The 26901-nt window shown below is 37.6% G+C and overlaps 1 protein-coding gene across 1 annotated transcript; it reads left to right on the top strand.

The window, feature by feature from the left end:
* Positions 1 to 598: 598 nt before the first annotated feature.
* LOC104524667 (F-box only protein 11-like) lies at positions 599 to 21775 on the top strand (the record flags this gene model as incomplete). Its single annotated transcript, XM_029084875.1, has 11 exons — positions 599 to 718; positions 842 to 923; positions 7229 to 7373; positions 8722 to 8851; positions 9888 to 9971; positions 10054 to 10186; positions 15061 to 15167; positions 15266 to 15377; positions 20432 to 20538; positions 20619 to 20756; positions 21542 to 21775. Coding segments are annotated over exons 1-11 (1380 nt in total), but the record flags the coding sequence as incomplete, so codon positions are not given.
* Positions 21776 to 26901: the final 5126 nt, after the last annotated feature.

Raw genomic sequence — 26901 nt, 5'->3', positions numbered from 1 at the left:
GCCCTTGTATTTAAAAGGGCAGGGAGAGAATATACTCTTACTTTTCAAAGTATAATTTAGGCAGACACACATGTCTTCAAAGCCACCTCCATTTTACAGAAGGATTGTATGCTGGCTTGTGCTATTCCTGAAATGTTTGGGGAAAACTCTCCCTTGAGTTTTGTACTAAATACCATGTTTACTAAAGGATTTCTTGATAACATCTGGTTAATAACTAAAACTGCAGTGGTCCTTATTACGCTGATAGTGTTAGGTGAAAATTTTAAGGTGATGAGGTGGTGGACTTAATAGCACCGTAAATTATATACTTGCATAGAAACCAAAAGCCTGGGCTTTGCGGGGGGGTGGGGGTTGAGCAGTTTTTGGCATAGCTGCTATATACATACGGAGAACATAAGTTAACTCATGTACTTTCTCATGTAACTTTATGTATGCTGCGTCTATTCTGATTTTTCAGTAGGAGTTCTCTGTGCTCTAGCACTTCCTCCCCACCTTCCTGCCTGGATGTATTATCTGAAAATTCCTGTAGCATTTCTTTGCTATAAACCACAACTACAATTCTAATTGCAAGTTTCCTTTTTTATTGACAGATGATGATGTACCTGCAGATATGGTTGCAGAAGAATCAGGTCCTGGTGCACAAAATAGTCCATACCAACTTCGCAGAAAAACTCTTCTACCTAAAAGAACAGCTTGCCCTACAAAGAGCAGCATGGAGGTAACTATTGTTTGTTTGGTTTTAATTGTAGAGTAAATCTTACTGTTTCAAGAATAGGAAGCTAATTAGCACTTTTCATAAGTTACCTAAGGACTGAACTACTTCCTATTTATTTCATTAAAGGGTGCCTCCACTTCAGCTACTGAAAACTTTGGTCACAGAGCTAAACGTGCTAGAGTATCTGGGAAATCCCAGGATTTATCAGGTAATAACTTTTGGTACAAAAAAGGGGGTGAAGGAGGAGGGGTGGAGATGTTTTAACTTCATTACATACATGCCAACGCACCCCCAAACTTATTTTTCCTGTCTGTTCTCCAACTAAGAAACAGTAGTGAAAAAAAAACAACTACAAACTTGTTCTGAACTTCAAATTTGGAAGCATGTTTTTAATCTAATTTTTAGAATCCAGTCCTTTAGTATGCCTGCTTTACTGCAGGCATGTTGGTTTGGTTTTTTGTTGGGTTTTTTTAGTTTGCTTTTGATTTTGTTTGGTTTTTATTCTCCTCAGTGCTGTGTAGTTGTATCCAAGCTGCTGTAAGAAGCAGTAATGCTGCAATGGTGCAGCACTCTGACTAGACTTATTTACCTTTTCTCATATTGGTGGATTGCTCCAGTATGTTGTTTAGAGATTTTTGGTATGTCATTATAGCACTTCATTGTGGAGAGAGGGAGAGAGTTTGTGTGTGTTTATAAATAAAAAATACACATATACCTACACACATATATTTTGCACATATATATAGTATATGTACATTGTATAATAAACACATGCACACAATATATGTGTAAATAATTATATTGTGTGTATATATGTGTGTGCATTTTTTATTTGTACATGTGCACGTTATACACATGCACACAAATATGGACAGGCACGCATATGCTACTTGTTCTTTTTCTACGTCATTTTTCAGTCTCTCTGCTTCTCCCCCTTTTTGTCTTCTGATGTGCTGTTGTCCTGATACACTCTTTAGATCCAGGAGATCTGCTGTTGCTTTTCCCTGGAAATCCAGCACCAATGCTCATCAGCTCCCATTGATGTGGTTTTTGCTGCTTTTCTTGGGGTTTTTGTTTGTTTGTTTTTTTGGGGGTGTTTTGTCTGTGTCTCCCTTAATGCTGTGAATTAGAACTGAGCAGCTGTAAAAAGGTTTTAGTCCATTTTCATGGCTTCTGTTGAAGTCTGCTCTTTCTGGCTTCTCACCTTCTCCATAGTGTAGATTTTATCTTTAAAGCCCTTTGTCTCTTTTCCCCACTATTTTATTCTCCCACCACTTTGATTAATTCTTAATTTCTGCAACTGTTTTAAGAATCATTTAACCTCAGACTTGCATCCTTGAAATAGCCAGAACCAACTGAATATCAGCCTGTGTCATTCCACTTCCAGTTTCATTTCCTGGTTTGATATCTGAAGGCCTTGTGCAAAGTCCTCTTGTCAGAGACTCAGTTTCTCTTGACAGTTTCTAGTTTTTCTTCAAGGTCATTCACTTTTTACGAGTTTTTCATTACACTTTTACTTGCCTCCTTGCTTTAGTGATGATATGTAACTTTACTCAAGTCCTGTGGTACAAATTAAGGCATGAATGACACTAATTTCCAAAGGAATTCTCCACACTTTCACTGTGCATTCCTTTTGTTACATTCTTGAGCTCATGGGGGGAGAGTACAGAGATTGTGGAGGTTTCTCCAGCATAGAATTACCAGAGGAATTGTAAACAATGATTTTTATAATTGTACTTTGAAGATTGTATTCAGACCAGTCACAGTCTAACGAGGGAGTGTCCTTCTCTACCTGTTTTCTATTAATCTCTTTCCCAGTATGGATGATGGTTATTTTTTTTTCTTTGAGTTGTTGAGATATTCCTCTAAATTTGTGCAAGTATTGATTGTGGTGAGGTTTTTTTTTTTTCTTCCTATTTTTTTTGTGAGCATAAATAATGATAGCTGTTGTGACTTGAGCTGTAAGCGTGAGACTTTCTGGATTGTTACCAGTGGAGATTGTATAGTGTCATATGAAACATATAGCTGTTTATTTTAGAACTGTACATGAAATTAAGGCGTGGGACTAGAAGCACAGGAAAATCTCTTGGAGGAGAACCATTCCTTCTTGTGTGGATTCTGAGCTGAGGAAAATTTGACGGAGATGAAAGGAGAAATGCCAGTCAGTTAGAGTTTCTAGCTGGAGTGGAGCCAGTAGTTGGAAAACCAGTAGACTATTCCTTATTTTAATACTGATTTCAGAATTAGTGCTGCTGAGACAGAGTTGCTATTTCAGATTTGGGGGGGGGGGGGAACAGTCTCGGATACTGTCAAGAACTCCTTAGAATTTTGAAATACTGACTTTTTTTTTTTTCCTGTTATTTGCAACCCTGTCCTCCAGTGGTCTCTGCAGGGGACAATGAGTTCTTCAATCCTGAGACAGAAAGGTTAATGAGTATACAAGAAGCTTGATGAGAAAGCAACACATTATAGAAAATATGTAAATAACTTTTCACTTAAACTCTCATTAAATAGAGTACAAAAAATGAAGAAACCAAAAATTTAGACAAGTAGAAGTATGATGGAGCTGTGCTGCTTACATCACAAATGACTGATGAACCTACAAATTCAGCATTTGTTTGACATCTGTAGAAAACATTTACAACTTTAGATCTTATTGAGCCAAATATTTGTACCATATGCTAATATAATATTTCTTGATTTACAGAACTGTTGAAATTCAGTGTATTCTGACTGTTTCCTTACATTACTCAACTGTAAATATGTGCGTCCATTTACCAGGATATTTCAGTCTTCAGTACCACTTGTCATATCATTTTAATACAGGGTTTTAATCATTTGACATACTCTTTTTTTGTTTATTACTGCATAGGTTTTTCCTCTCTTGCTTTAAGATCGCTACATTTGCATATCCTTTTTATACTGAGGGGTTCTTACTGACTTTTAACCATCTTTGGAAGACTTCAGAGACATGTAATTTCTTTCTTTTCACTTGCAGTAGACACTGAAGACTCTGGGTTACTGGATCACTCGTTGACTGTTCCGTACATGATGTACAGGCACAGCTCATAGTTCACAGAACTTACTGCCTTTTTAAATGTGTTTTTGACTTTTCCTATTGATTTATAAGATATTTTTCCAAGAACACTACATGCTATGTTTTCTGACATATTTCTACTTCTTAATAAGAAAATATTTTTACTAAATGCCTCCTTATGGAACAAAAGCTATTTGTCTCCATCTTCCCCACTAAAGTGGACAAAAAAGGTATCCATACAAGACATAATTTACAATTCAGGATTCACAGGATGGCATTCTTGGTCTTTGTACAAAGAAGGTAATTCACTTTCAGGCAGCTTTCCCTGCCCTTTGTCTTAGAAACTGTACTAGTTTCTATCTGCTAAATGATCAAAATCGAAACTGAATTCGCTTCACGCACATCCTGTGGAAACAGAATGACATAATCAACTGTGTTTCTAATTTTCAGTTGTCTAATATATTAACACTTTATTAAAATCATAAATAGTTCAACTGTCAGCTTAGGTTAGGGCAAAGCTAAAGATTGGCGATGACCTCTTGCACTTTGTTTTTGTTTTTATTCTTGTCTGTTTTTAACACTTACTTGGAAAACTGTCAGGTTTGGGGTTTTTTTTAATAAGAGAACACATTTCAGACTTAACCTTCACTTTGTGAATAGGCATAAAACTGTCAGGGGTAACAGCACACAAATGTTTCTGATTTGATGACCAGACAAGCCTTTAAAACTGCTTATTTTTGTAAACTGGGAGGAAGAACATATTAAATGCATCCTTGTTTTGACAGATTACTAAAAAATAACCAAAATGTGAAGTGTGAATTTACAAAACAAAAGCAGGGAGTTCTCTCTTGGACCTAGATTTAAGTCTTCACATTAAGTGAACTAGCTTTTTCCAATTATACTGGAGAATTCCACTTAGTAATCACCGTATCAGTGATTTGAGTGGAGACATCTTAAATCAGCCTCTTCTTAACTGAGGAGAAGGGCAATTTGAATTAAATCTCTCTCTTCTACAGGATTTTGGGTAAAAGCGGGTGAGTCTAGCAAACACCTGTAAAATTATCATCTTCATTTTGCAAGCAGTACCTGAGTTTCCAAGTAAATAAAACTTGAAAAGTTGCAGAGGATGATGAGTTTATTGTGGAATTTTATTTATTTTTAATTGCAGTAAGGTTTTTGATATTTTCAAAGTTGATCCCTGCCCCTTACAGTAAGGAAACACATCTGGATTTCAAATTTCGTTTGGGGATAGGGCCTAGGGAGGAAAATGGGGGTATGAACTGTTGAGCAGTGGGAGGCACTATACTAGTAAACTCCCTTCTTTGATAAAAATTTAATCAAAGTCCTAATGTATTTAAACTTAAAGGAAGAAAAAGTTTTGCAGGTTGTTTAGGGAAGTATCTGAATGTCTTGGGAAGAAGATCAAATTGTATGCCTCAGATTTGTGTCTTAAAAGGAAAAGACAGGTTGTGGAAGGAAGGCTTGTGAGGATTTACTGCCTTGGGTTCACAACATCACATTTCGGTTGTAAGGCAGTAGAAGACTCATCTCCTCATCTAACCAGAAAGCTACCAGAAAAAGATGAATTCAAAAGCAATGTCCAATTATCCTGTGGTGCATTTCAAGTGTAATTAGGACTGTAGAATGAAATGCTGCTGGCTGTTTGGCACAGGAAGGAACCTTTATCTCCAGTGGAAAAGGACCTTTTTAAAAACCAGCACTGATCATGCAGGTTACACATCTTGGTGACGCCCAGCCATGCTCACCTTGTAGACTGCTGGTATATGCTCCCCAAGTGTCTCTTCAGCATAAGGCCTTTCCAGACTACTTGCTTTTTATTAGTTTTGCTAACTTACTGGCTTGAGCCTGATTTAAATTTTGTTTTGTTTTTTAATAAAAATAATTTTTTAATCTGGCCTTAATACTGCTGCTGAGGGGAACTGTCTTGGCCAGCTTCTGGACATTCATTCCTGTCTACTTCCTGCACCCATGCTAGCACTCCTGTAGCTTGCAGTGAACTACAGCAAGGAGCTGGTGCCACAGATGTAAGCGTGTACCCTGGTAAAACAGCCTTAATTGGTTCTGTCATAGTACACGGGTTCTGGTGATGTGGTCTGTAGATCAGTTCAACATCTTTTTAAAAGCCACAGTTCTGGTCCTTGCAGTTCACATCTTTTCTCTCTTATAGCTGTAAACAACATAGTTATTTGTGCTGCTTTGCCCAGGGAAGACTTGGGGATTTTTTTTTTGTGTGTGTGGAATCTGACATGGAAACTATTTTTCAGAATGTTATTCCCTCAAATTTATTAAGTCATCTTCCTGTGGGTCACTTTAGTAGTCTTCCTGTAGTAGGCAAAATCACGATCCTATTGCTCCCTAGGTTCAGATGTTCTAGGAAAAAATTAATAATGCAAGGGGCATTACACGGACGTAATTGTGTTATGGCTGTAGCAGGAGCTTTTAATGCCTTGCATGCAAATCCCCTGGACTTTGGAAGCTGTTCTGTATGGTTCTGCGTAGAGAAGGAATCTTAGAGACATATCCAAACGAGTGACCTGTGCAGACAGAGCTCCCCTGCTGTGAGGATACCTGCCGCAGAAGGATCTTGTGAGAACACAAACTACAGATGAGGGTTTCCCGTGTGAACTGTCACACGCAGAGTGAGCACGTGCCCAAGAGCAGAGCAAAGTGCAGTCACATCCCTGCACAATGATACGGGAATGTCGCTTTCTCAAACCTCCCTCAAGAAGTACAATATCTGGCAAGGCTAACACTTCTTCTGACTTAGATTTTTTTCATTTTAAAAGAAAGAGCATAAATAGGAGTTAGTGGAAGGAGGAGACCTTGGAATTATGGCTGGCTACTGGTTTCCTGCATCCCATATGTCCTTTTTCCTAATGTGTTCATTGTGGGAGAGCAAGGAAGTTTTACTAGTAGTTTTTCCAGACACTGACTACTTGTGAATAAATTCTTCTGTATTTGAAAACATTTGCAGTGATTTTGACTTTGGGACTGGATTATTATTATTATTATTATTACTACTACTACTACTACTAGTACTACTAGGGTTAATTGAGCCACAATGAAGCTAATAGCAGTGAGGAGCCAGTATATCTGGAACATGCACAGTAGCCTACTTAAGGTCCGCAGTTGTGTGCGGGTTGATTCCTCCAACAGAAAAGGTGAACTAAAAAGTTTTGAAAGAGGAGTTGAAGTCTATACCTTCTACATAACTCCAGAGTCAACCATTTACCTCTTTTTTTTGACTTTAGATTTAGATGAAATGTACTTAAAAAAAACCAAACCAAAACAAAAAAACCCAAATAAAACCCCAAAAAAACAACAACAAACAACTGCTTTGAGATCATTGGCATTTTAAATGGGAATCTTTCAAATGACAAGTTGGTGATCTATTTTGGTCAGAATTTGGGCTGGTTAAATATGTCAATGATCTTATATAAATTACTGTTTAATAGCAGCACCTGCAGAACAATATCTTCAGGAGAAGTTGCCAGATGAAGTGGTTCTGAAGATCTTCTCCTACCTGCTGGAGCAGGATCTCTGTAGAGCAGCTTGTGTGTGTAAACGCTTCAGTGAGCTGGCTAATGATCCAATTTTGTGGTAAGTGAAAAGCTCTTCCTTATTATCTTGAGAAATATTAGATGTGCCGCAGAAGATGCCAGTACAATAGAAAAATTGAAATATTGGTTGTAATTAGTTGAATTAAAACCAATTGTACTTTTAATACGTCTGGTTTACTTAAGCATTACTTGTTACTTAAGAATATCTGATTATATGTTTTAAACAGTAAAACTTTTGATTTTAGTAACAGTGTAGATACTAGTTAAATAATGGATTTTTTTTTTTAAAGATGAATTCCTTCAGTAGCCACTCCTTTCTTTCTTCCCCTCTTGTACCTTTTTCAGGCTTTTGTGGTGGTTTTGTTACTTGACACAGAAGAAACAACACATTTCTTAATGTTAGATGCAAGTTTAGTCTAGAGTTACTTAGATTTTTTTTGGTTGGCTGGTTTGATTTTTGTTTGGTTTTGTTTAATGGTTGGATACTTAGGCTTGTTTTCCCCCATATGAATCCACCCTACCCCTGGATTATTGAGAGCTTGTATAAATGGGGTCTAAATTAGTAACTTTTTGTAAGGGAAAAGCCAACATGTTTCTTAGGCTGGTTTTTTTTTTGTTGTTGTTGTTTTTTTTTTAAACAAATATCAAGTCTAAAATAAAAATAACAACATTGGAGTATAACATCACAAAAATGCCTTTTTTCCTGTCCTAAAGATGGTTTTGGGGATGTCTTGTCAGATGAATTACAGCTTCTGAGGTTCAGTGGCATCCTGTAAGTCTGAGCTTAATATCACCAGGCTCAGACACTGCAATTATTTGTATTCTGGCACTAGTCAGAAGGACCCAGTTGTTGTGTGCTTCACATGCTATTTTCTTCTTTTTAAGCCACTGTAGTCTCTCCACTGGTGAATCTTTTTGAAATACAGTGCATCACTTGTTCTCTGTAAATGCATTTTTTCAGCCTTTTTTTTGGCAAGGTGAGGAAGAGATGGTGGTGGCACACTTTGTCTTAAATTTTGTTATTCTTATGCTAGGAGCTTTCCTAAGCATTAAAGCAATGCTGTAGTTAATCTGTTAGACTCAGATTCCACAAAGTGTCACTAACTGCTTAAATTTCTTCATGGAAATTACATGTTGAGAGCTCTTTTGCTTGGATTGTGAAACACATGTCAGAATTTTTCTTAGAAAAACACAGAAGTCAGTCCAACAGAAAAGTTGTTTTGGAAGCGTTTTAAAGCGGTTGGTACTGATCTTGGTCAAATTTGCTGTCGCAGACTGGCAAATGCTGTTGGAAAAACCCAAGTTTTTAACATTTGGTGTGTTATGTTAAAACGTAAGAGGAATCAGAAATACATTAATTTTCTTTCCTGTTTGACGCTTCTGCTCAGGAAAAGATTGTATATGGAAGTATTTGAGTACACTCGTCCAATGATGCATCCTGAACCTGGTAAATTTTATCAGATTAATCCAGAAGAATATGAACATCCAAATCCCTGGAAAGAAAGCTTTCAGCAACTGGTAACAGTACTATTCATTTATATTCCAGTTTAAAGAACCAACCTCCGAAATGTAGCTGACAATAGTAATTATTTTTTAGATGTTAAATAAGATGATGGGAGTGAGGAGGTGGAGAGAGATCCTTGTATTGTGTGATGCAAAGGGGGATATCTGAAGCTGTTTCCTGTTTTGAGGCACACTTTAGGGTGACCCATCATGGTAAAGTGGAGTGCTTGAGTATCCAACTCTTCCATCTTGGGTTTTCCTCACGTTTTGCATCACTGTAATTCTGTGGAAGAGATTGTCATGGTCTGTGGCTCGCAAATAAACTTCAAATATACTGTTGTCGTATATTATTAAACCAGTGTGCATGTTATTTATCAGATTTGTGTGCATCTTCCTCTGGTAAACCAAACATATTGATAATATCACTTGGGCTTAAGTAGTGATTTACAGCTGACATGTCTGGAGCTGAACAAGTTGCCTTTAAGACATGTGATTGAACACCTAATCCAAAGTGTCAAAGGTATTGTAAGAATGACTGGGCGTTATATTTATTTCCCTTACTTATATTTTTCAGATATCAAGGTGAGTGTATTACACAATGCTGTGCGTAATTGGCTAATGAAATTCTGAAGCTTGTAGAGGACAAATACTTGATTTGGTATCTTTCTTTAGTACTCAATCAAAAGTGAAGGTATAGGACCATATAAATACCGTTTGTTTTGTGGCAAGCTGCTAGAAGATTAGAAGATGTAAATAACACTTGTTGTGGACTGGTTAAGGTACACAAAGCTTTTCAGTCAGTTTAGAGGCTTCTGGCTTTGTAAGTAGGTTAACCTCTTGGTTTAGTTGATCACTCTCTCAGGCCTAGACTTTTTGGTGTTGCCATTTCAAATTGGGTGCCTAATATGAGAGGACAGAATATGGTCTTTGGTTCCTGGCACAAACTTGTATCAGCAAATGGCTTGTTAATTAGGAGATTAATAGGTCTCTTGTCTATGCATTCAGATCCACCTATCTGCAAGCTTATCCTAAACGATTTTCATTGTTTCAGTACAAAGGAGCCCATGTAAAGCCAGGTTTTGCTGAACACTTCTACAGTAATCCTGCAAGATACAAAGGAAGAGAAAATATGTTGGTATGTTTCTAAAGCAGTTCTTAAGAATATTTACATGTCTTTGCATGGATATTTCTCTCTAAACTTGTCGTTTTTCTTCTAGTATTATGATACCATTGAGGATGCTCTTGGTGGAGTTCAAGAAGCTCATTTTGATGGACTTATCTTTGTTCACTCTGGTATATATACTGATGAATGGATATATATAGAATCTCCAATCACCATGATCGGTGCAGGTATTTAAACTGAGATAATCTTTATCTCAAAGTATGACTTGTATTAGTTACTACCTTAATTACAGAGATATTCTGGTGCATTAAATATCCAGTCTAAATGCTTGTCCTTCATCAGTCTAGTAAATAAGTATTTTCTGTACAAGTGTCACTAACTAAAAAGTAGCTGATGCTTCTGACTGCAGTACCATTGTCTGCTTGTTAGTTCTTGGAGTAACTTATTTATCTTTTTATTTCATTAGGAGAAAAAAAAAAATTGAGTTTGTCAGAAAGTATACTCAGTTACATGACTGCAGTTGAAATTTTCAGGTGGTTCTTATGAAATTTGTTTATATATAACCTATCTCCAGAGTAGAATCCAGCAGTGGGAACAAGCTCAAATTAGTATCTGTCCCATTTTCTTCAGCATTGTAGTTCCATCTTGAGGATGGAAATGAGAGCATCCAGCAGAAAGATTCTGAGACCAGAGATTCTTGCTCTGGTCATATCTCAACTGTTCCTCTAAAGGAGAACCTTTATGGAGAAAGAAGTAAGACTTTCAGAATAGGAAAGGTTTAGAAAGTTAATATAAGATAACACACCTGGCTGCAGATTGTGGTGCTTGTGGAGCTGTTTGCTTTTCCTGTCCCTACTGTGAGCATGCTAATCCCCAGTAGCACGACAGAGTGGTAAGAATTTAGAGTGTTTTAATGTCTGGTAGAGATCTTGGTTAGGACGTCTTGGACCTCTTGCTCATGGGGTGACCCAAAAGTGAATTGCCTGCTGCATGCTTTTTCTGAGAGCTCTCTTTGTTCTTGAGTGAGCCTATTCTGGCACTTCTTGCCTGCGTTTTGCAGCTTTGGCAGTGAGAATGGTTTTGAGCAATGCAGCCAGATTGTTCCAGTCTTAAAAGTCTTAAAACTTGTCCCCACGGATCTGCCAGATGCAGCTGCATTAGTATGTTAGTTTGTCAGTTGATGTCTACGTTTCTGAAGTCCTGAACATCCCCACTTACAGTGCGTTGGTTTGTGTTGTGGAGAGGTTTTGGAGCACAAACTGGATTCCTTCTGTATGAGACTAATTTAAGGGGCATGGTCATGGAATACTCTTACTGCGCTCTAGCAGTAGCTGTATGGTCAGTCAGAGGGTCCTGGCAAGGACTAGTCCAAAGTCAGTCTTTTCTACCCTCCCTGACCTGCAACACGTGTGGTGGGGATGTCTGATCCTCAGTACTGTTACGCTCTGTAGTACCACTCAAATTGTGCTGCAGTGCTTGCTAATGCAGATGTGGCCTTAGGCAAATAACAAAATACTCTGGCTTCTGTTTCAGATGGGGGATGGCAGTAATAGATGCCAGTGCAAATAGGGCAAGTCATATTTGTGAAGTGCTTAAAATCCAGAAGAAACTGGATCAGTACTGTCCTAAGATATAAAACTTTACAATTACTTCATGAAACTTGAAACAATGTCTTTGATATTTTGTTAGACTTCTGCATGTTCTCTGGCTCCTTTTAAGTTTTGAAAGGCACGCTGTTCTCCCTTCCACAGGAACCTGTTATTCAGAAAAACAGTTATCTTAAGTGCCATTCTTCAAAAGCAAGAGATCTGCGTTGTGTATTTTTGTAACAGAATAGCTGTCTTGGGGAACAAAACCTCCAAGAGGAATCCAGAAATGCTAGATGTATTTATATTTCGGTTTCTGGCACTGCTGACTTCACTTCCTCAGACTTTCTCCACTGAATGGTCAGTGACATTGTAGAGGGAGTCAGTTTTCATTTGTCTGGAAAAGAAAACAAATTAAAATGAGCCACTAAGCCTTTTGAGAACTACCTCTTCTCTGTTCGGAATGGTAGGATTAAGGCAGCACCAAATCTCTCCACATTTCTACTCAAATTTCTTTAACAGTTTATTCTGATGACTTCTGAGGAAGCACAACATTGTTAGCAAGGCAGCTTTATGTACCTCAAGCTTTCAGGAAGCTTCTGCTTTCTCATATAAGCAAAATGTTCTTGCAGAATAATGCCTGGTATTCTAGGTTTGTTCTGTTTAATTTTGGGGTTATTTATTTCTTTCCTTGAATCTAGGGAAAGGAGTCAGGTTTGGACGGCAGCCTTTGGAGGTGTTAATAGTACTGTGGCTTATCTGAACTTTCAAGTAAGAGTTGAGGTCGTGTAAGGAGGTGGATGCATCTGGTTCAGTGGACAGAATTTTCCAGGGCTGGGAAGGGGGTGTCTGATTACTGCAGCAAGCCTTCCATGGAGTGCCCATCTCACTCAAGACACAGTGTCTCATCTTAATAGCTGAGTTTCAGCAGTTGTACAGACATGCATCCTGATCCAAGAATCTTTGCTGGAGATGTGGAGTTTATCTGTATTTTAGGAGATACAGCTTTCATTTTTTTCCCCTTAATTTTCCATTTCACTTGAGTAATGTGCAAGTGAAAAAAGGATTATTGAAGGATTTTCTAATCAAGAAAAAAATTAGTAAAAGCAGTAAGAAGAATATTTTAAAGGTAGAAAAATTAAAAATGGTAAAGACTGTCATAATTATGTATTTTTTACTTTGGAGTGCAAGAGAACTTTCACATACCTGAACTCTTCTTTAAATACCCATTCTGCATCTTTGAACTGAAAGTTACATTTTAGACTAGTTTAGAGCTGTGTTCTTTGCTGTAGATTTTACAGACTGCAAGATCTAAAAGGGCTTGTGCATTTTTTTGCCTGATACGATTGAAGAGGGCCACAATTAGTTCCTGCAGTATCTAGTTACTATTTTTTCTATTAATGCACTGGAAAGTTAATTTTTTTTATTCCTTTTGAGGAATAAAAGAATTCTGAGGCAACATCCAGTTAGTTTTTAATTCTTTATGCAGTCCCTTATTCTAGGCTTTCTGTTTATTTCTGAATGGTCTCATCTTGGTCCTTCAACTGAGTGTGAATTCTGATCCCATGGAACATGACTCCCTTAGACTTCAGCACATAGACTTCTTGGGAGCTATGTTTTGCTTGATTAGAAAATTAGTGGCCCCTCTCTTTCTTTTCCCTTTCTTACTGGTTTCTCTTTTGTAAAGTGGTCTAAGCCAAAAGCTGAAATACAGATATTCCTCTGAATAATTCTCTTGCAAAGATTCAGTAGGATGTTGCAGAAAATTTCTTTGATGCGTTTAGAAGGAAACTAATGTTTGAGCAAGTCCCCTTCCCTCTTCAGCCTTTTCCTGGGGTTATCTAAATGCAGTGGTCTTTCTAATTGTCATGTTCCATAATGGGCATTCTGGGACCTCCCAAACTCAGAGAGGTTTCTCATGTGCTGAGAGGAAGGAGATGTCTGTAGAGAACACCATCCAAGCCCGTGGCAAATGCCTCCAAGCAGAATTCCACAGATCTCTCTGCTTTGTTTGATATTGTTTCAGAGCATTCAGTGTGAAGTGCAGTTTTACCTTGTCCCCCTAAGAGGGAACACAATGCTGATGCTAATTTATGACTCTCTTATTTGCTATTAAGGGCTCCATTTATTTTCTGAGTTTGGTTCAGCTGTGATACTGTGGTGCCATTCTTTCTCAGGTGCTGAAGTATACTGATGAGTGTATGCCGATGCATTTGCACCATGGTGAATATATAGAAATGTTACCAGGCCACAGAAAAATATTCCATATGATGACACAAGTCCTCATCAAAGTCTCTTTTAGTTGTTATCTAGTACCAAGCGAATAGTGGTATGAAGAAGAGAGAGGCTACCATAAAATATTTGCAGATCTGCAGCAATGAAAGCAGAGCTTTGGCTTTTAGGTGGCGAGAACAAGCTGTATAATGATGTAAATTGTGCTTCATTCTGACTGACACCTTTCAGAAGCCTGAGTGATAAAGAACCAGGACATACCACTTGTCTGTACTAGTGTCAACAGACAACAGAAAAAGGTCTGCTCGTGAGAAATCCCGTGTGTAGGCTCTTCAGTAATGCAGAATTTAGGGCAAATACCTGGTCACGTTTGTGTGTCTTGAGTTGCAAATGGTTTGAATTTGCTATCTGGTAAGTTATCAGCTATAATATGTGAAACTTCCACATTTACATTTTGTGTATTGAGGCAGGCTTCTTCTGGCTTGCATATGTAATGTGCAGTTTTGAATCAAACAAGCTATCTTGCTTGTGGATGAGTATCATTGGTTTTCATAGCGATGTAAGACTGTTGTTAACTTGTGCTCCCTCTGCTGGCTGTTGCCATACCAATGTAAACATTTCCTTCCCTTGGATTAAGGATAAAGAATAGAGCAGAGTCTTGCTGTTAGGAAATCAAAATGCAGATTAGGGGAACTTGCAAACGAAGCATTTTGAAACCTTCTGTACATACTTCCAGAAGTATAGCTCAATCCAATTTTATAAGATTTTCTTCTAAGGGGTAATGAGGCTATCAATTCAAAACTCTGAATCTTATGTTTGAGAAGCATGAGGAGGTCACTCATAGGTCATAAACAGACTACTAAGTAGTTGTTTAAATTGATTCAAACTAGTGATGGAATGTATTATATTTAGCTGTAATAAAAGGGTTTAGAATACCAAAATAAATTGTACTTGGTAACAGAATTACACTGCCTATAAACTGATACCCATGTTTAAATGATTAATTCTGTTTGTAATAACTAGTCAAAAACTAGCTCTGTATAAGAGATGATTTTTCTCGTGGTGCTAGATATTAAATTGGTGTAAGATTGTCTTAGTTAAAGACTAGTTTCTCCATTGTCTTTTAAACTTTCTGTTTTAAGATTCTTCTGACATGAAGACTATTCATGTGCCAAGAATAGTGTTCATTTTCCTTTACTGCTTTGAACAGAATTCTCTGAGTCTTCTGAGGAATTTTTTTTTCAGTGGCATAAACTAAAACTTAATAAATGTCTTCTTTACAGCACCTGGAAAAGTAGCAGATAAAGTTATAATAGAAAACACTAGAGATTCCACCTTCGTTTTTATGGAAGGTTCCGAAGATGCCTATGTTGGATATATGACAATCAGGGTAAGAATCTCAAACCTCAGCAGGGCTATTAATACTTTTATTTTAATGCCTGAGCAGTTAAATAAATACTGCATTTCTGTGTTGTCTTCTTTTTTCAGTTCAACCCTGATGACAAATCTGCTCAGCACCACAATGCGCACCACTGCTTAGAGATTACCGTGAACTGCAGTCCAATTATAGATCACTGTATTATTCGAAGTACTTGTACGGGTTAGTGGGCTTTTTATTGCTTGAAATTAACACTGTGTTTAAAGTTACTAAACTAACTGGGAAGCAGCACACATTGATTATGATCACTATTGTCATATTTCATTTTTTTGATGTAGGTGTTTAATACAGATCTGTAAGCCTTATTTGCCTAAAAATTGCAGTATTACAGCAACTTCTTTGTGTCCAAGACCTTTGTGATAATGTATACTTGGTCTTCTGTTTGAATCAGTTTGGGCTCTCCGGGCAGTTAGTTTAAAACCTGAAGAGTGACAGTTTATATAAACTTACCTGACTTTGGTATTTAGAGTTGTAGCTGTCAGGATAGGGCATTTGAAGGGGACACACATGGGACTTTGACATTAGGTTGTAATATGCAGTATAGGGATTTATGGCATTAAAACAGTTATGAGCTGTAACTGGTAAGCTAAGTTCACTTTCCTGTCGAGTGGAATGATCTGACATACTCTGAGTTCCTAGCTGTAGAAGCAGAAGAAATGCATAGTGTGGAAAGTCAGACTCACTTCACCATCAGAGATAATGAGGAATTTCTCCTGCCTGATTTGAGAAACATTAGTAGTCTAGATCCAGGAAGGAAGGGTTCAGAAGCAGTGGAAGTAAGAAGCTGGATGGGAGCTCACAGGAAGACATGGCAGTTTGCAATCACTAGACACGAGACATGGCAAGTTTAATGTGTTTGAACACAACCAGATGAAATGGAGTTGGAGTGTCAGAAAGAAGTAGAGGGGAATTAGGATACTGAGTCTCTTCATGGAAATGGCAATATGAACTTTTTATACCTAAGTTCAGCTGGTGAAATAGAATGGATCTACACTGCAGGCTGTGAATTAAGGTTGCTCAGCTCAATGTAAAGGCAAGAAAACAAGGAGATCTTCAAGTAGGTATAAAAACTACACTTTTCTTGTGTGAACTGTGGAAGAGGGAGTTCTGCAGGCAACTGTAATAAGAGTGGTGGAAGGATTACTTGTCTGTGCCTTGTAGAGGAAGATATGCTCTTTCTTGGAGGTTTCAGGCTATAAAACACTACTTCACTTTTGGTCAGGGCAGCTCTGTGCTTCACATCACCATCTGTTTTATTGGAGGCACATCAGCTAATTATGGGGAAGTGTTAAAAAAGAGGGGGAAAAAAAAAAAAACCCCAACCAGCTAGCTGTGTTCAGCATCTTGATTTCTTTGTTTAATGCCGAATACTGGGAAATTGAAGTATACGAAGAAAACTTATTCTGGTAGTTCCTATATACCAATATTTGGGGACCCTGATAACAAATGAGAGGAATTAGGTTCATTTCTCAGACCACTTTCAGCTTGGTTATAAAGAGCTGCATGGCTTCATATTGAAACATATGCTTATGGATAAGCTAGTAGACCTTGATGTTTTTGTGAAAATTGTGTATTAAAATTAAGCTTTGATAATTTTTTTTTCATTACCACTTTTCATTATGGAAGATTATTTCTGAGAATTTAGGGCTTGTGCCGTCTTCAGTACTCTGGATTTCTGAATGCTTACTGCATTATATTGTTGCTTCTCCGAAGTTAAAACTTCCAGTCAGCTTTGAAGGCTGTGTCTAGGCTGTACTATCATAATTTATTGATTATTAATTTTTATTGACTTTTTGAAATCCTACTGAGCCTTGCTGTAACCTACTCAGGAAGTACTGAGTGTGTGTAAAAAAGGGAGGAAGAATGGCAGTCTGCCAGAAAAGGCATTTAATGTTTCCAAGTCAGTGACATCTCTGAAATATTGATCCATAAGCATTCAAAAATCCCTTTCCTACCACATGCTTGATACCCTTTCTATAGATCTCCTAATTGCATTAAAGCATATTTCTGCATTCTGTCATATGTAAAGTTCTTCATGTATGTAATATGTAAAGATGGGAGCTATGTAAGTGTGAGTGATTTAAGCTGGAGGTATCTTGCTGCCAGTCCAAAGCATCTTTGAAATATTTTTAAATAAAGTTTAAATGGCAAGATCCTGAGTCTAGAGGTTCTATTGCATCCATTGTAGAAGAAATCTGTATTAGTCCTCACCTTGAGAGATACAAGAAGCAGTGGATGGCAATGTGCCTTTGTTTAAGTATTGCTGAAGTGTGTGCAATCATTATATTCTGAGTAAACAAAATAAAGCCTAAACCAGTAAATACATGTGCTTGGTACTCTAAAAGGAAGAAATTCACACAATCAATAATGAAGTCCAGTGAAGTGAGTCAGAATAAAGATTGCTTTCATTTAAACAAGCAAAATGCGATAGAGATATGCTTTTAGAACATCACACTGGGTTCCCAAAAATCCACAGCTCCTCAGTGTCACCAGAAGAAGTAGAGGAAAGGGGAGTGAAAGCAATTATGAAATACAAGAAAAGAGAAGTTATTAGCATTTAATATAAATAGGAAACTAGGAACTGCAGGAAGCTGTGGGAACTCCCTCCAAAATACAAACGCCCCAATGAAATATTCCCCTGCCTCACCAAAAGAACTTGATAAACAAGACAAAATATGACATCTGTCTAGAAGAGTCAGTGCTTGTGTCTTAACTTGGGGAACAGAGGGAGTTTTAGCAGTGATGCTGATCCATCATAGAATGGAAGAGTTTGAATGGCTAAGTGTTGTGTAATTTTTGTTCCATATTTAATGAGAATAGGTAAGAATGATAAATGTGCTCATACCCTAGAGGGATAATGAAATAGGTTCTGCTCTTGACAGTAACTATGGATGAGGTTAAACAGCTGTGAAAATAGACATTCTAAAATCATGCAGGAGTTTAAAAAGAACTGTCCAAGAAATCTTCTGGGCTCCTATTATGTACCAATGGTAACTTGAAACCTGGATGAGATGGTGTATATCCCTGGTGGGGGGGCAGCACGGGGGAAACTAAACAGGATGAAGTATGGCAAGTAGTGCTGCCTATTGATCCTGGGTAGAATAATGAGATAGTAAATGTGGGGGTTTTATCAATCAGGAACTTAAAATTTATGATTGAAGCAAACGAATTTGTGTTTACAGAAAATTATAATGGTTGCATCACGCTGTTAGCATATTTGATGACTTTCTTTGGCTAAAAGAAGGTAGCAGTCCTGGTATAATTACACGATCCTTGAAAAATAGTTTACGTCAATGTATAGTGCCTTAGAACATTAGAATTTTACAGAATTACCAGAGCACACATTATATAGATGAAAAATAACTTTGAGGGCAATTATAAATGACTTCTTTGTGGCTCTTTCAAAGATGAGTTCTTGACTTTAAGCCACTTTATCAGTGACTTGCAGAGAAGAAAAAATGCGTATGGATGAGACTTAGACTTAGGGTGTTCTAAATAACAAGGAGGATGGGTTGCTGTGTGATTTTTGGAAGGTGGGCTCTCAAACAATACTCACAGTAACGTGGACAAGTGTGAAGTTAAACACACAACTTGATTTTGTTCCTCATTTTAAGCCATAAACATCTCTCCTGGCTTCCTCCTGGATTCCTGGGAAAAGCTAAATATAAGCCCTTGTGTAGTCAAGTGGCCAAAAAACCTGATGTGATCCTTAGTTGTACCTGTGGGAATATTGAGCAGCAGTAGAGAGACTGTTACACCTCTGCTTAGTCCTGCTTTGGAATAAAGTGCTCTTTCCTGGTGTCCATAGCAACATGTTGAAAATTTAGGACTTTTCATTGAATCATTTCTAAAAGATAAAGCAGAAAAATTCAGTTGTAACAAAAAACATACTGACTGCAATTCATTACTTTATTAAGGTGAAGGCTGAAGGAGTAAATTGCTTGCACTAAATACGTGCATGCATTGGATATGGCTGGTATACACTGGCATAAAGAGAACCTGGGTGCTAAAGCTGGCGGAATTCAGATGAGCAATTAAAGTGTAAATTAACAGGGTAACAACTCTGTAACCAGCTTATGAGCTTTATGGTGGTTTCTCAGTTGCTGGAAATATTCAAGTCAAAATTAAATGTGTTTCTAAAAGATATGTGCTTAAGTTCCTGCTACTAGAATTGAAACAGGAATTAATTCAATTATTATAGCCTGTATTATTCATAAGGTCAGATGAGACAATCAAAATAATTTCAGTAGGATTTAAAAATAAAAAACCCAACTCTGTAAATGAATCTGAATGATTGCAGTATAGTCTTTGTGGTACTGTGCTAGAAGGCAAAATGAAAACTCTAATAGAGCATGTACTGTCTTGCTTATTTAGTGATGTGTAATTATGGGGAACGTGTGTCACGTAGGCCAGATGAGGTCTTACCTTTCTGAAATCACTGTGAATCTGCCATTGATTTTTAGTGGCCACAACATTCCATGTTTTCATACTTCATGGTTTTCATACTTCATAGAGTACATAGAATTGAGCTGATCTAATGAAGTCCTGAGCAGTTTGAGTCCTAGTTGCCTGAAAAGAGTTTGTTTTACGGGTAATAGCATAAATAGCAGCTGAAATCATCCAAGGAGCTGCAGGAAGGGAGCTTTGTAATTCAGCTGGGAAGAGACCTGTTGGTATCTGATGTGTAGTTCTGTGCTTGAGATTGTGCTGTTTGTCTCCTGCTCATCTTTAGTTAGACAGTGTGTCTTCATACGCTACAAAGCTATTATTTGTTTGGGCTCTTTGAAGTACTGGATTGTGAAAGTTTAAAGGGAAGTACAATGAGGCATTAATTAGTATAGAATTTTATTATATTTCTGTTGTCCTTTGTCTGTTGTGAACAGTGAGTATACCGTGGGCCTAACACAGGGAAATAAATGAGTGAGAACTTTCATAAGCATCAACTGTTATATAAACTATTGTCTGTTCTGGCAATCGTACGCAGCTGCATAACCTTGGCAGAGTGATTTTTTTAAAGCAACTCCTACATCGTTTTTTGCATCTGCAAAATTATGACATTAGTGTTTTTCTGCCTGTGGCTCGCAATGCTTTGACACTGTGCATGCCAAACTTTTTAAAATATCACTTCACGCTAACTTTTCTTGCAAAAGCACTGCCAGACTATTTATAAATACACTATGCTTTGAAGCTATGGTAACTGTACTGTTTTCTTCCAGTTGGCTCTGCAGTATGTGTTAGTGGCCAGGGAGCTTGTCCTACTATTAAACACTGTAACATCAGCGACTGTGAAAATGTTGGACTTTATATTACAGACCATGCACAGGTATTTTTCTATATCAATTTCTTTAATAAAATTGTTTACGGTTCTTGATTCCCATCTTAATTTACATTTTTATTTCCCAGGGAATATATGAGGACAATGAGATCTCCAATAATGCATTAGCAGGGATTTGGGTTAAAAACCATGGAAATCCCATTATCAGACGGAATCACATTCACCATGGACGTGACGTTGGCGTTTTCACTTTTGACCATGGCATGGTAACGTATATGTTTTCTTTTGAAGGAAGAAATGTAGATGTTGCATCACTAAAGTCTTCAAATCTTGTCCATCATTGAAGAAATATTTTAAAAAAACATGCTTTTACATGTGATCAGATATTTAAAAATATGCCTACTGTTTTTCTCTTGCCCTTCAATGGGCTGCTTCACTTTAAAGACAATTTTAGCTGAAGGAGGTTTAAGCAAGCTTTTTGCAGTTGATTGGCAGCCTGTTACATTGAATTATGTTACAGTGACAAAATACCTCTTGAAATAGGATGTAAATGGTTGGCTTTCATTTACACTATCGCTTCATTCTTTTTCCCTTCAAAATGGAACAACAAAAAAAAACCCAACAATGTGCTGAAAGATTTCAAAATGAAGTAAAATACTCTGTGGAGACTTAATCTGATTTTAATGTTAAATCTCTGAAACAAGGTATATGCAGCTTCTCTGGGATGAGGACTTTCCTCACATGGAGTTTATTGTGGAATTTTAACACAGAATTCTAGTTCAGAATTCCGGCATTCTTTCATAAAAATGTTTCTGTGGCATGAAGGTGATAACTTCCATATACATGTATAGTAGCAAGTAGTTTGTACAGCCCGTGGAATAAACAGAATGGATTTTTGCCACTGAAATAAAAGATGATTATTTGCTGATTTGTTTTAGCAAAATATTCTGCATGTCTTCCAAGTAGTGCCAAATCATTGTTTTCTCTGCTTGAATGACAAAGTCCCAATTCCCCCCCCACCCAGCTGGCAAAATGGATAGTTTTCTTCTAGCCGCTCTATAGATGGCTGATCCTTAAAGATGCTTTCCATAGAGTGAAAGAACTCGTGATCCGCAGGCGTAAGAAATCAGGAAAGGAAGGCAAGAGACTGGCGTGGCTGAGTCAAGACCTGCTGGTCAAACTAAAGGACAAGGAGATGCACAGGCAGTGGAAGGAGGGACAGGAATACTGGGAAGAGCATGGGGATGCTGCCTGGTTTTGTAGGGATGGGTTCTGGAAGGCCAAGGTATGGATGGAGCTGATATAAGGAAGAAACTTTTTACAATGAGGGTGGTGAAACACTGGTACAGGCCGCCCAGAGAGGTGGTAGAAACCCCATCCCTGGAAACATTCAAGGTCAGGTTGGACGGGGCTCTGAGCAACCTGATCTAGTGGAAGGTGTCCCGGCTCACTGCAGGGGGGTTGGACTAGATGAACTTTAAAGGTCCCTTCCAACTCAAAATGTTATATGATTCTATGAAAATTACACACATAAAAAGTACTAAATATGATCAGAGTATGGTGAACAAAATGTCAGACTAAATAAGGGATGCTGAATGCTGCTCACTGTTGGATCAAGTGTAATGTTCAAAATCAACATGATTTCAGATTCCCTCTTGCCTTCACAGAATTTGATTACCTTACCGTAGGCATTAGATACTGCAGGACATGGATTGCCTATAACTTTGGTGATAGGGAATAATAAACTATAAAGTCAATTGCTTTGGGGGTTGCACTTTTAAAGATGCTGTAAATAAATAGGAACCCCTTCTCTGTTGCTGTGCTGCTGCTGTAATGGAACCTTCACTGTGACAGACGATTTCAGAACGCTCCTGAAGAATGAGGTCAGCCAAACCAGTGCCTGTTTCCTGTACTCTGGGATACTAGCACATATTCCCCTCCATACATTTTGTTCCTAGCCTTATTACCTGACACAGTTCTTGCATAGCTATGACTAAATATGGCAAGAAGACCATAATTAGACCTGGTTTGTTTTGTTCACAGACGTTCTTTATAAGTAAATGTTTTTTTATCATCCAAGTAGTTGTTTTGCGGGTAAATCTTAATTAGCCTCTGAGAAAGATAAATAATACTTGTAAAAATATTTGTAAAAATGCAAACATTGAACACTGAGGGCTTTGACTAGCTGAGAAAAATGATTCGCAAGTCACGCTTGCAGACATAGCTTGGGTGTAGGCTGGACCTCTGTTCTCTCATTTTAGTTTTCTCACTTATCTTCTGACCTTTGGATCCACTGTTCCTTCCGTATCCCTCATGTATATCATCCTGCTGTCACCACCCACACCTCCAATTTAATATGTTCAGAGATCTAAGTACAGTAGACGTGCATTTTTAACTTAGACTCAGTCAGTGTTTACTCCAGGAAAACTATTGTCCACCATTTTAAAGTCATCTTTTTCCTAAATAAAATGTTTATTAATTCAGGTGCTAAATTGCTTTAGCTTTCCTACTGAACATGAGGATTTTCTACACTGTGTGTTATGTGTTGGGGGACTGTTGGCCTGGTCTCAGATGCCTATTGAATAAAATAATAATCTCTCATAATAAGACATTTACTTGGGGAAATAAATTTCCATAATTTTGATGAATGATTAATGCAATTATAGCTAATATGTAGTGTATCAAGCTTTCAGAAAAAAAAAAAGAAGTAGTTTTATCATGGGTAAGAGGAAGAAGAGAAGCAGCTGGTTTTTTGAAGACTGATATTTTGGTCCCTGACTTGGTGTTTTTAGGCTCACTAAATCGTGGATCTTTTTTCCCTTTGTTAGGATATCTTCTTTCCCTTGTAAGTACTTGTTGTGTTGCTTTAGTTCTAACCCAGATCTGGTTGGGTTCTTGAGTGTTGGCAGTCTGGAAATAGTATTAACAGAAGATGTACTGTGGATAGGAACTAGTGAGGCCTTTCTCCTTTCCAGCCAAGCTGCTGTAGAGGTGGGGGTAAAGGAGCGATGCAGTACTAGTTGTAGCTGTTTGATTTGCAGTTTCCTGGTCTCAGTGGAAGGTAGACAGGTCACAAATGCTGTTATTTTTGCTGCTGGCATAAAATCTTCTTGCCAGTGGAAGGTCAATCGTGGTGTTAGGTGCCTTTTTTTCAATCTCTTAGTTACATCCTAACGGAGCATATTTGTTCTGTGCTGGGCAAGATTATACCAGACCAGAAGAATGCCCTTCTAAAGTCTTCTGATGGATTTCTTCACATAATTTTGTGTTCTGTAGAGAAGTAGTTGTTTGACCATTTTGCAAAGACTGGTGACAAACTTAAGATGTTACGTCTTTGTTTTATATTATCTCATTGTTTTATCTTATCTCATTGTTTGGACACTGCCTCCTTTAAGCTGTATTAACATACTGTCTAAATGCTCCTAATCCACCTGAGTGGATCCATGTATCCATACATCCCTCCAAGACTTCAACAGGCTTGGAAACATGTAGTGAAGTGATTTCAGCTATAGACAAGCTGGTAAAGGAGAGTGCTTCAGTAACTCCTGGAGGGGAGGTATCTGTAGGCTTGAGGGTTAATTGGAAAGTCTGGCTAGCAGCTGCTGCTTGTTTAAGTGCTGAAGTATAAATATTACATACAAGTATTGAAATATTGAAAAAATTTAAAAGCCAGACTGAATTAACTTGCTTCATTTTAAATAAAAGTGTATTTGATCTATTTTATTACCAGCGGAATGCCCGTTCCAATGTTGTAATCAGTGTGATATCACAAGCAAAATGGAATAGAAATAAATTTTTCCTTTTTGTTTAAAGGAAACACTAGCACATTAAAGAAAACATGTGAATAATATTTATGTCAGCTGCAAATATTATTGAAAACTTTCTTAGTCATAAACTCCTTTGAAGGATTTTTCCCCTCCTACCCACCCTTCCGTCTCAAAGTCTGCTTTTGGCAGCATCCTCTGTTCTCTATCAAGCTAGTGATAGAGTTGATGAAATGACATCATTGGCAGTATATACATACTCTTTAAGTGACATGATATCTTTCAGATACAGATCCTACATACCTAAACAGATTAATGGATTTTCTGTGTTCTCTTCTCTTGCTTCCCCTCTGTTAGTTTTGGGTGTGTATTTTTTATTTCATTGCTTGGGACTGCGAAGTGGGATAAGGACATTCCAGTGCTGAATTCCTACCCTACATGTTCTTTTCCCGTGGGTTTCTGTGCTGGAGTGCTGGCTCTGAAAGGTTCAAGAGTGCTTTGTTTTTCAGTTTCATGCTCTCAGACTGTTCTTTGTGTTTTGATACTTTCGTAGAAACTTAACCTCTTATTTCTAAACTGGCAATATTCTGATGTTTACCTTAGTGCTTGTGCCAAACGTTTAACAAGCAGGTATTAAAAATGCAGCATGGCATTGTCAGCCCTCAGTGCCTTACACTGACCTCTTTTACCAGCTGCCTGAGATGAGTTACCAGCCATTTATCATAAATCATATTTAGTAGTTGTATGCAAACAACAGAGAAGTTACGATTTACTGTAAGAATAAGCAATTTTATAGTTTAAAGCGAGATCTAGGCATGATGGTCTCCATTTTTGTTGCTCCCAAATGAGAAATGTGGCACTATTGCTTGGGGTTTTTTTCGTTTTGAGGAAAGAAAAGTATAGTTGCATGTGTTTAAGTTGTGTGATTGTGACTAATTGGCTTCTCATTTAAATACTATAAAAAAAAGATAATTTTAAAGTGTATATAAAGTCCAAAAAATAAAAATGAAGCTTATGCCAGTTTCTATACAGACTGCATAAAAACTTTGTTGGCCTTTTGCTGCAATAGTGAATTTTTACTATGTACTTTAAAAATAGGGGGTTTGTTCTGTATCTTGAATGTGTTTTTCTTTATGCCGCATTTGGATTTTTATAAAATTTACCAACTCTCAAATGAAGACCATTCCAGGCTTTGGGAGGCAAATTTTTATAAACATTTTTTATGCTGTCAATCACACTTACTATTGCTATTTAATTAAGTTGATACAGAGTTGGATATTCCTTCACAGTTCACTTCTTTCTATCTTGGTCTCCTGGGTTTTTTTCTTACCCTGTTGGTAGTACAAGTGTCTATAAATATTTCAGAAGTGTTAAAGCTTGCACAATTTTATCTTTTTCCTTTTTTTTTTTTAAAGACCTGTACTGTTCAAACAATAACACGAAATAACCTCTGCATTTCTCTAATGTTGTGATCTTTGAGACAGAAAGAAAAAAAAAAAAAAAGCTCTTTTAGAAATACATAGGGAAAAAATTCCTCTGAGAAGGAAAGCAGTGAACAAAATCCTATCAGTTACAGATTTTAACCCTGATGTGTTTCATAGCAGTATTTGTTAGACTAGATAAATGCAGGAAGCAAAAAAAAAAAAAAAAAAAATCCAAGCTCAATTACTGAGTTTGTCTTGATACAAAAAGTCACCTGAGCTTGTCTAGCTGCACAGCAGCCCTTCTCTGTCATCACATCAGCTTTTCCTGTACACAGAGTAGTTTGTGGAGACATCAGCATTACCATTAGTGTGATGTTTGTTCGTGATTACTTTGTCTGCTCAGATCTGAACAGGCTGCGGTGGTGTGTGTGTGTGCTTACACTTTCTGTTACTGTGGCTGTCATCTTGTGCCCACAGCTAATGCTTTGGCTGATATTTAAAATAAATTGTTTACAGAGCTACAAGTAAAATACCTGGCATGCTTGAAAATCATTCTTAGAAGGAGGTGGAGACAATATAAGACTTGCAATCCCTCTATGAAGGGGAGGAGTATTGACCTTCCTGACCTTAACAGCCGCCTGGCAGAGTCTCCATAAAGGATCTGGGCTTGAGCTGCCCGACAGCTGGACAGAGCTTAAGAGCTGCAGGTTGGCCAGCCCGTGTGTGCTGTTAGACAGAAGTCGTAAGAAAGGAACAGGCTTTTTCCAGTGGTGTTACTGGTTATACCTGGAGCTAGCAGTAAACTTTGGCTTTACAAACAGTATTAGTTGGCCCTATGAATAATAGATCATTTAAACTCTCTACTGAGAAACACTATTTCCTTGTTATTTCCTTGTTAACAAAATATTTGTTAACTTTCCAAGAAGAAATTATTGTCTGAACCCATATGTGATTTTTTGGGATCCAGAAGTTCATCACTTAAAAGGAAGATGGCTTTGAGAGGATATAGTTCAAAGGTACAGCAATGCTTTTTGAAGGGAAATGGCTGTGGTGCCTAGAAAAGACACCGGGAAATGCCAGGATGGCATCTTAAAGACTGAGATAAGTTTAGCCCTTCTCCCTGTGCGGTGAATTTGGCCTAAAGAAGTTGCTGGTTTCAGTAGAGAGTGGCATAGGAAATATGCAGTCTGGGAATGAGGTGGTTGCTCAGGACTGAGGAAGAA

Source organism: Antrostomus carolinensis, unplaced genomic scaffold, assembly GCF_000700745.2.
Source record: "Antrostomus carolinensis isolate BGI_N321 unplaced genomic scaffold, ASM70074v2 scaffold13585, whole genome shotgun sequence".
Lineage (NCBI taxonomy): Eukaryota > Metazoa > Chordata > Aves > Caprimulgiformes > Caprimulgidae > Antrostomus > Antrostomus carolinensis.
This window is presented reverse-complemented; position numbering and strand designations above follow the sequence as displayed.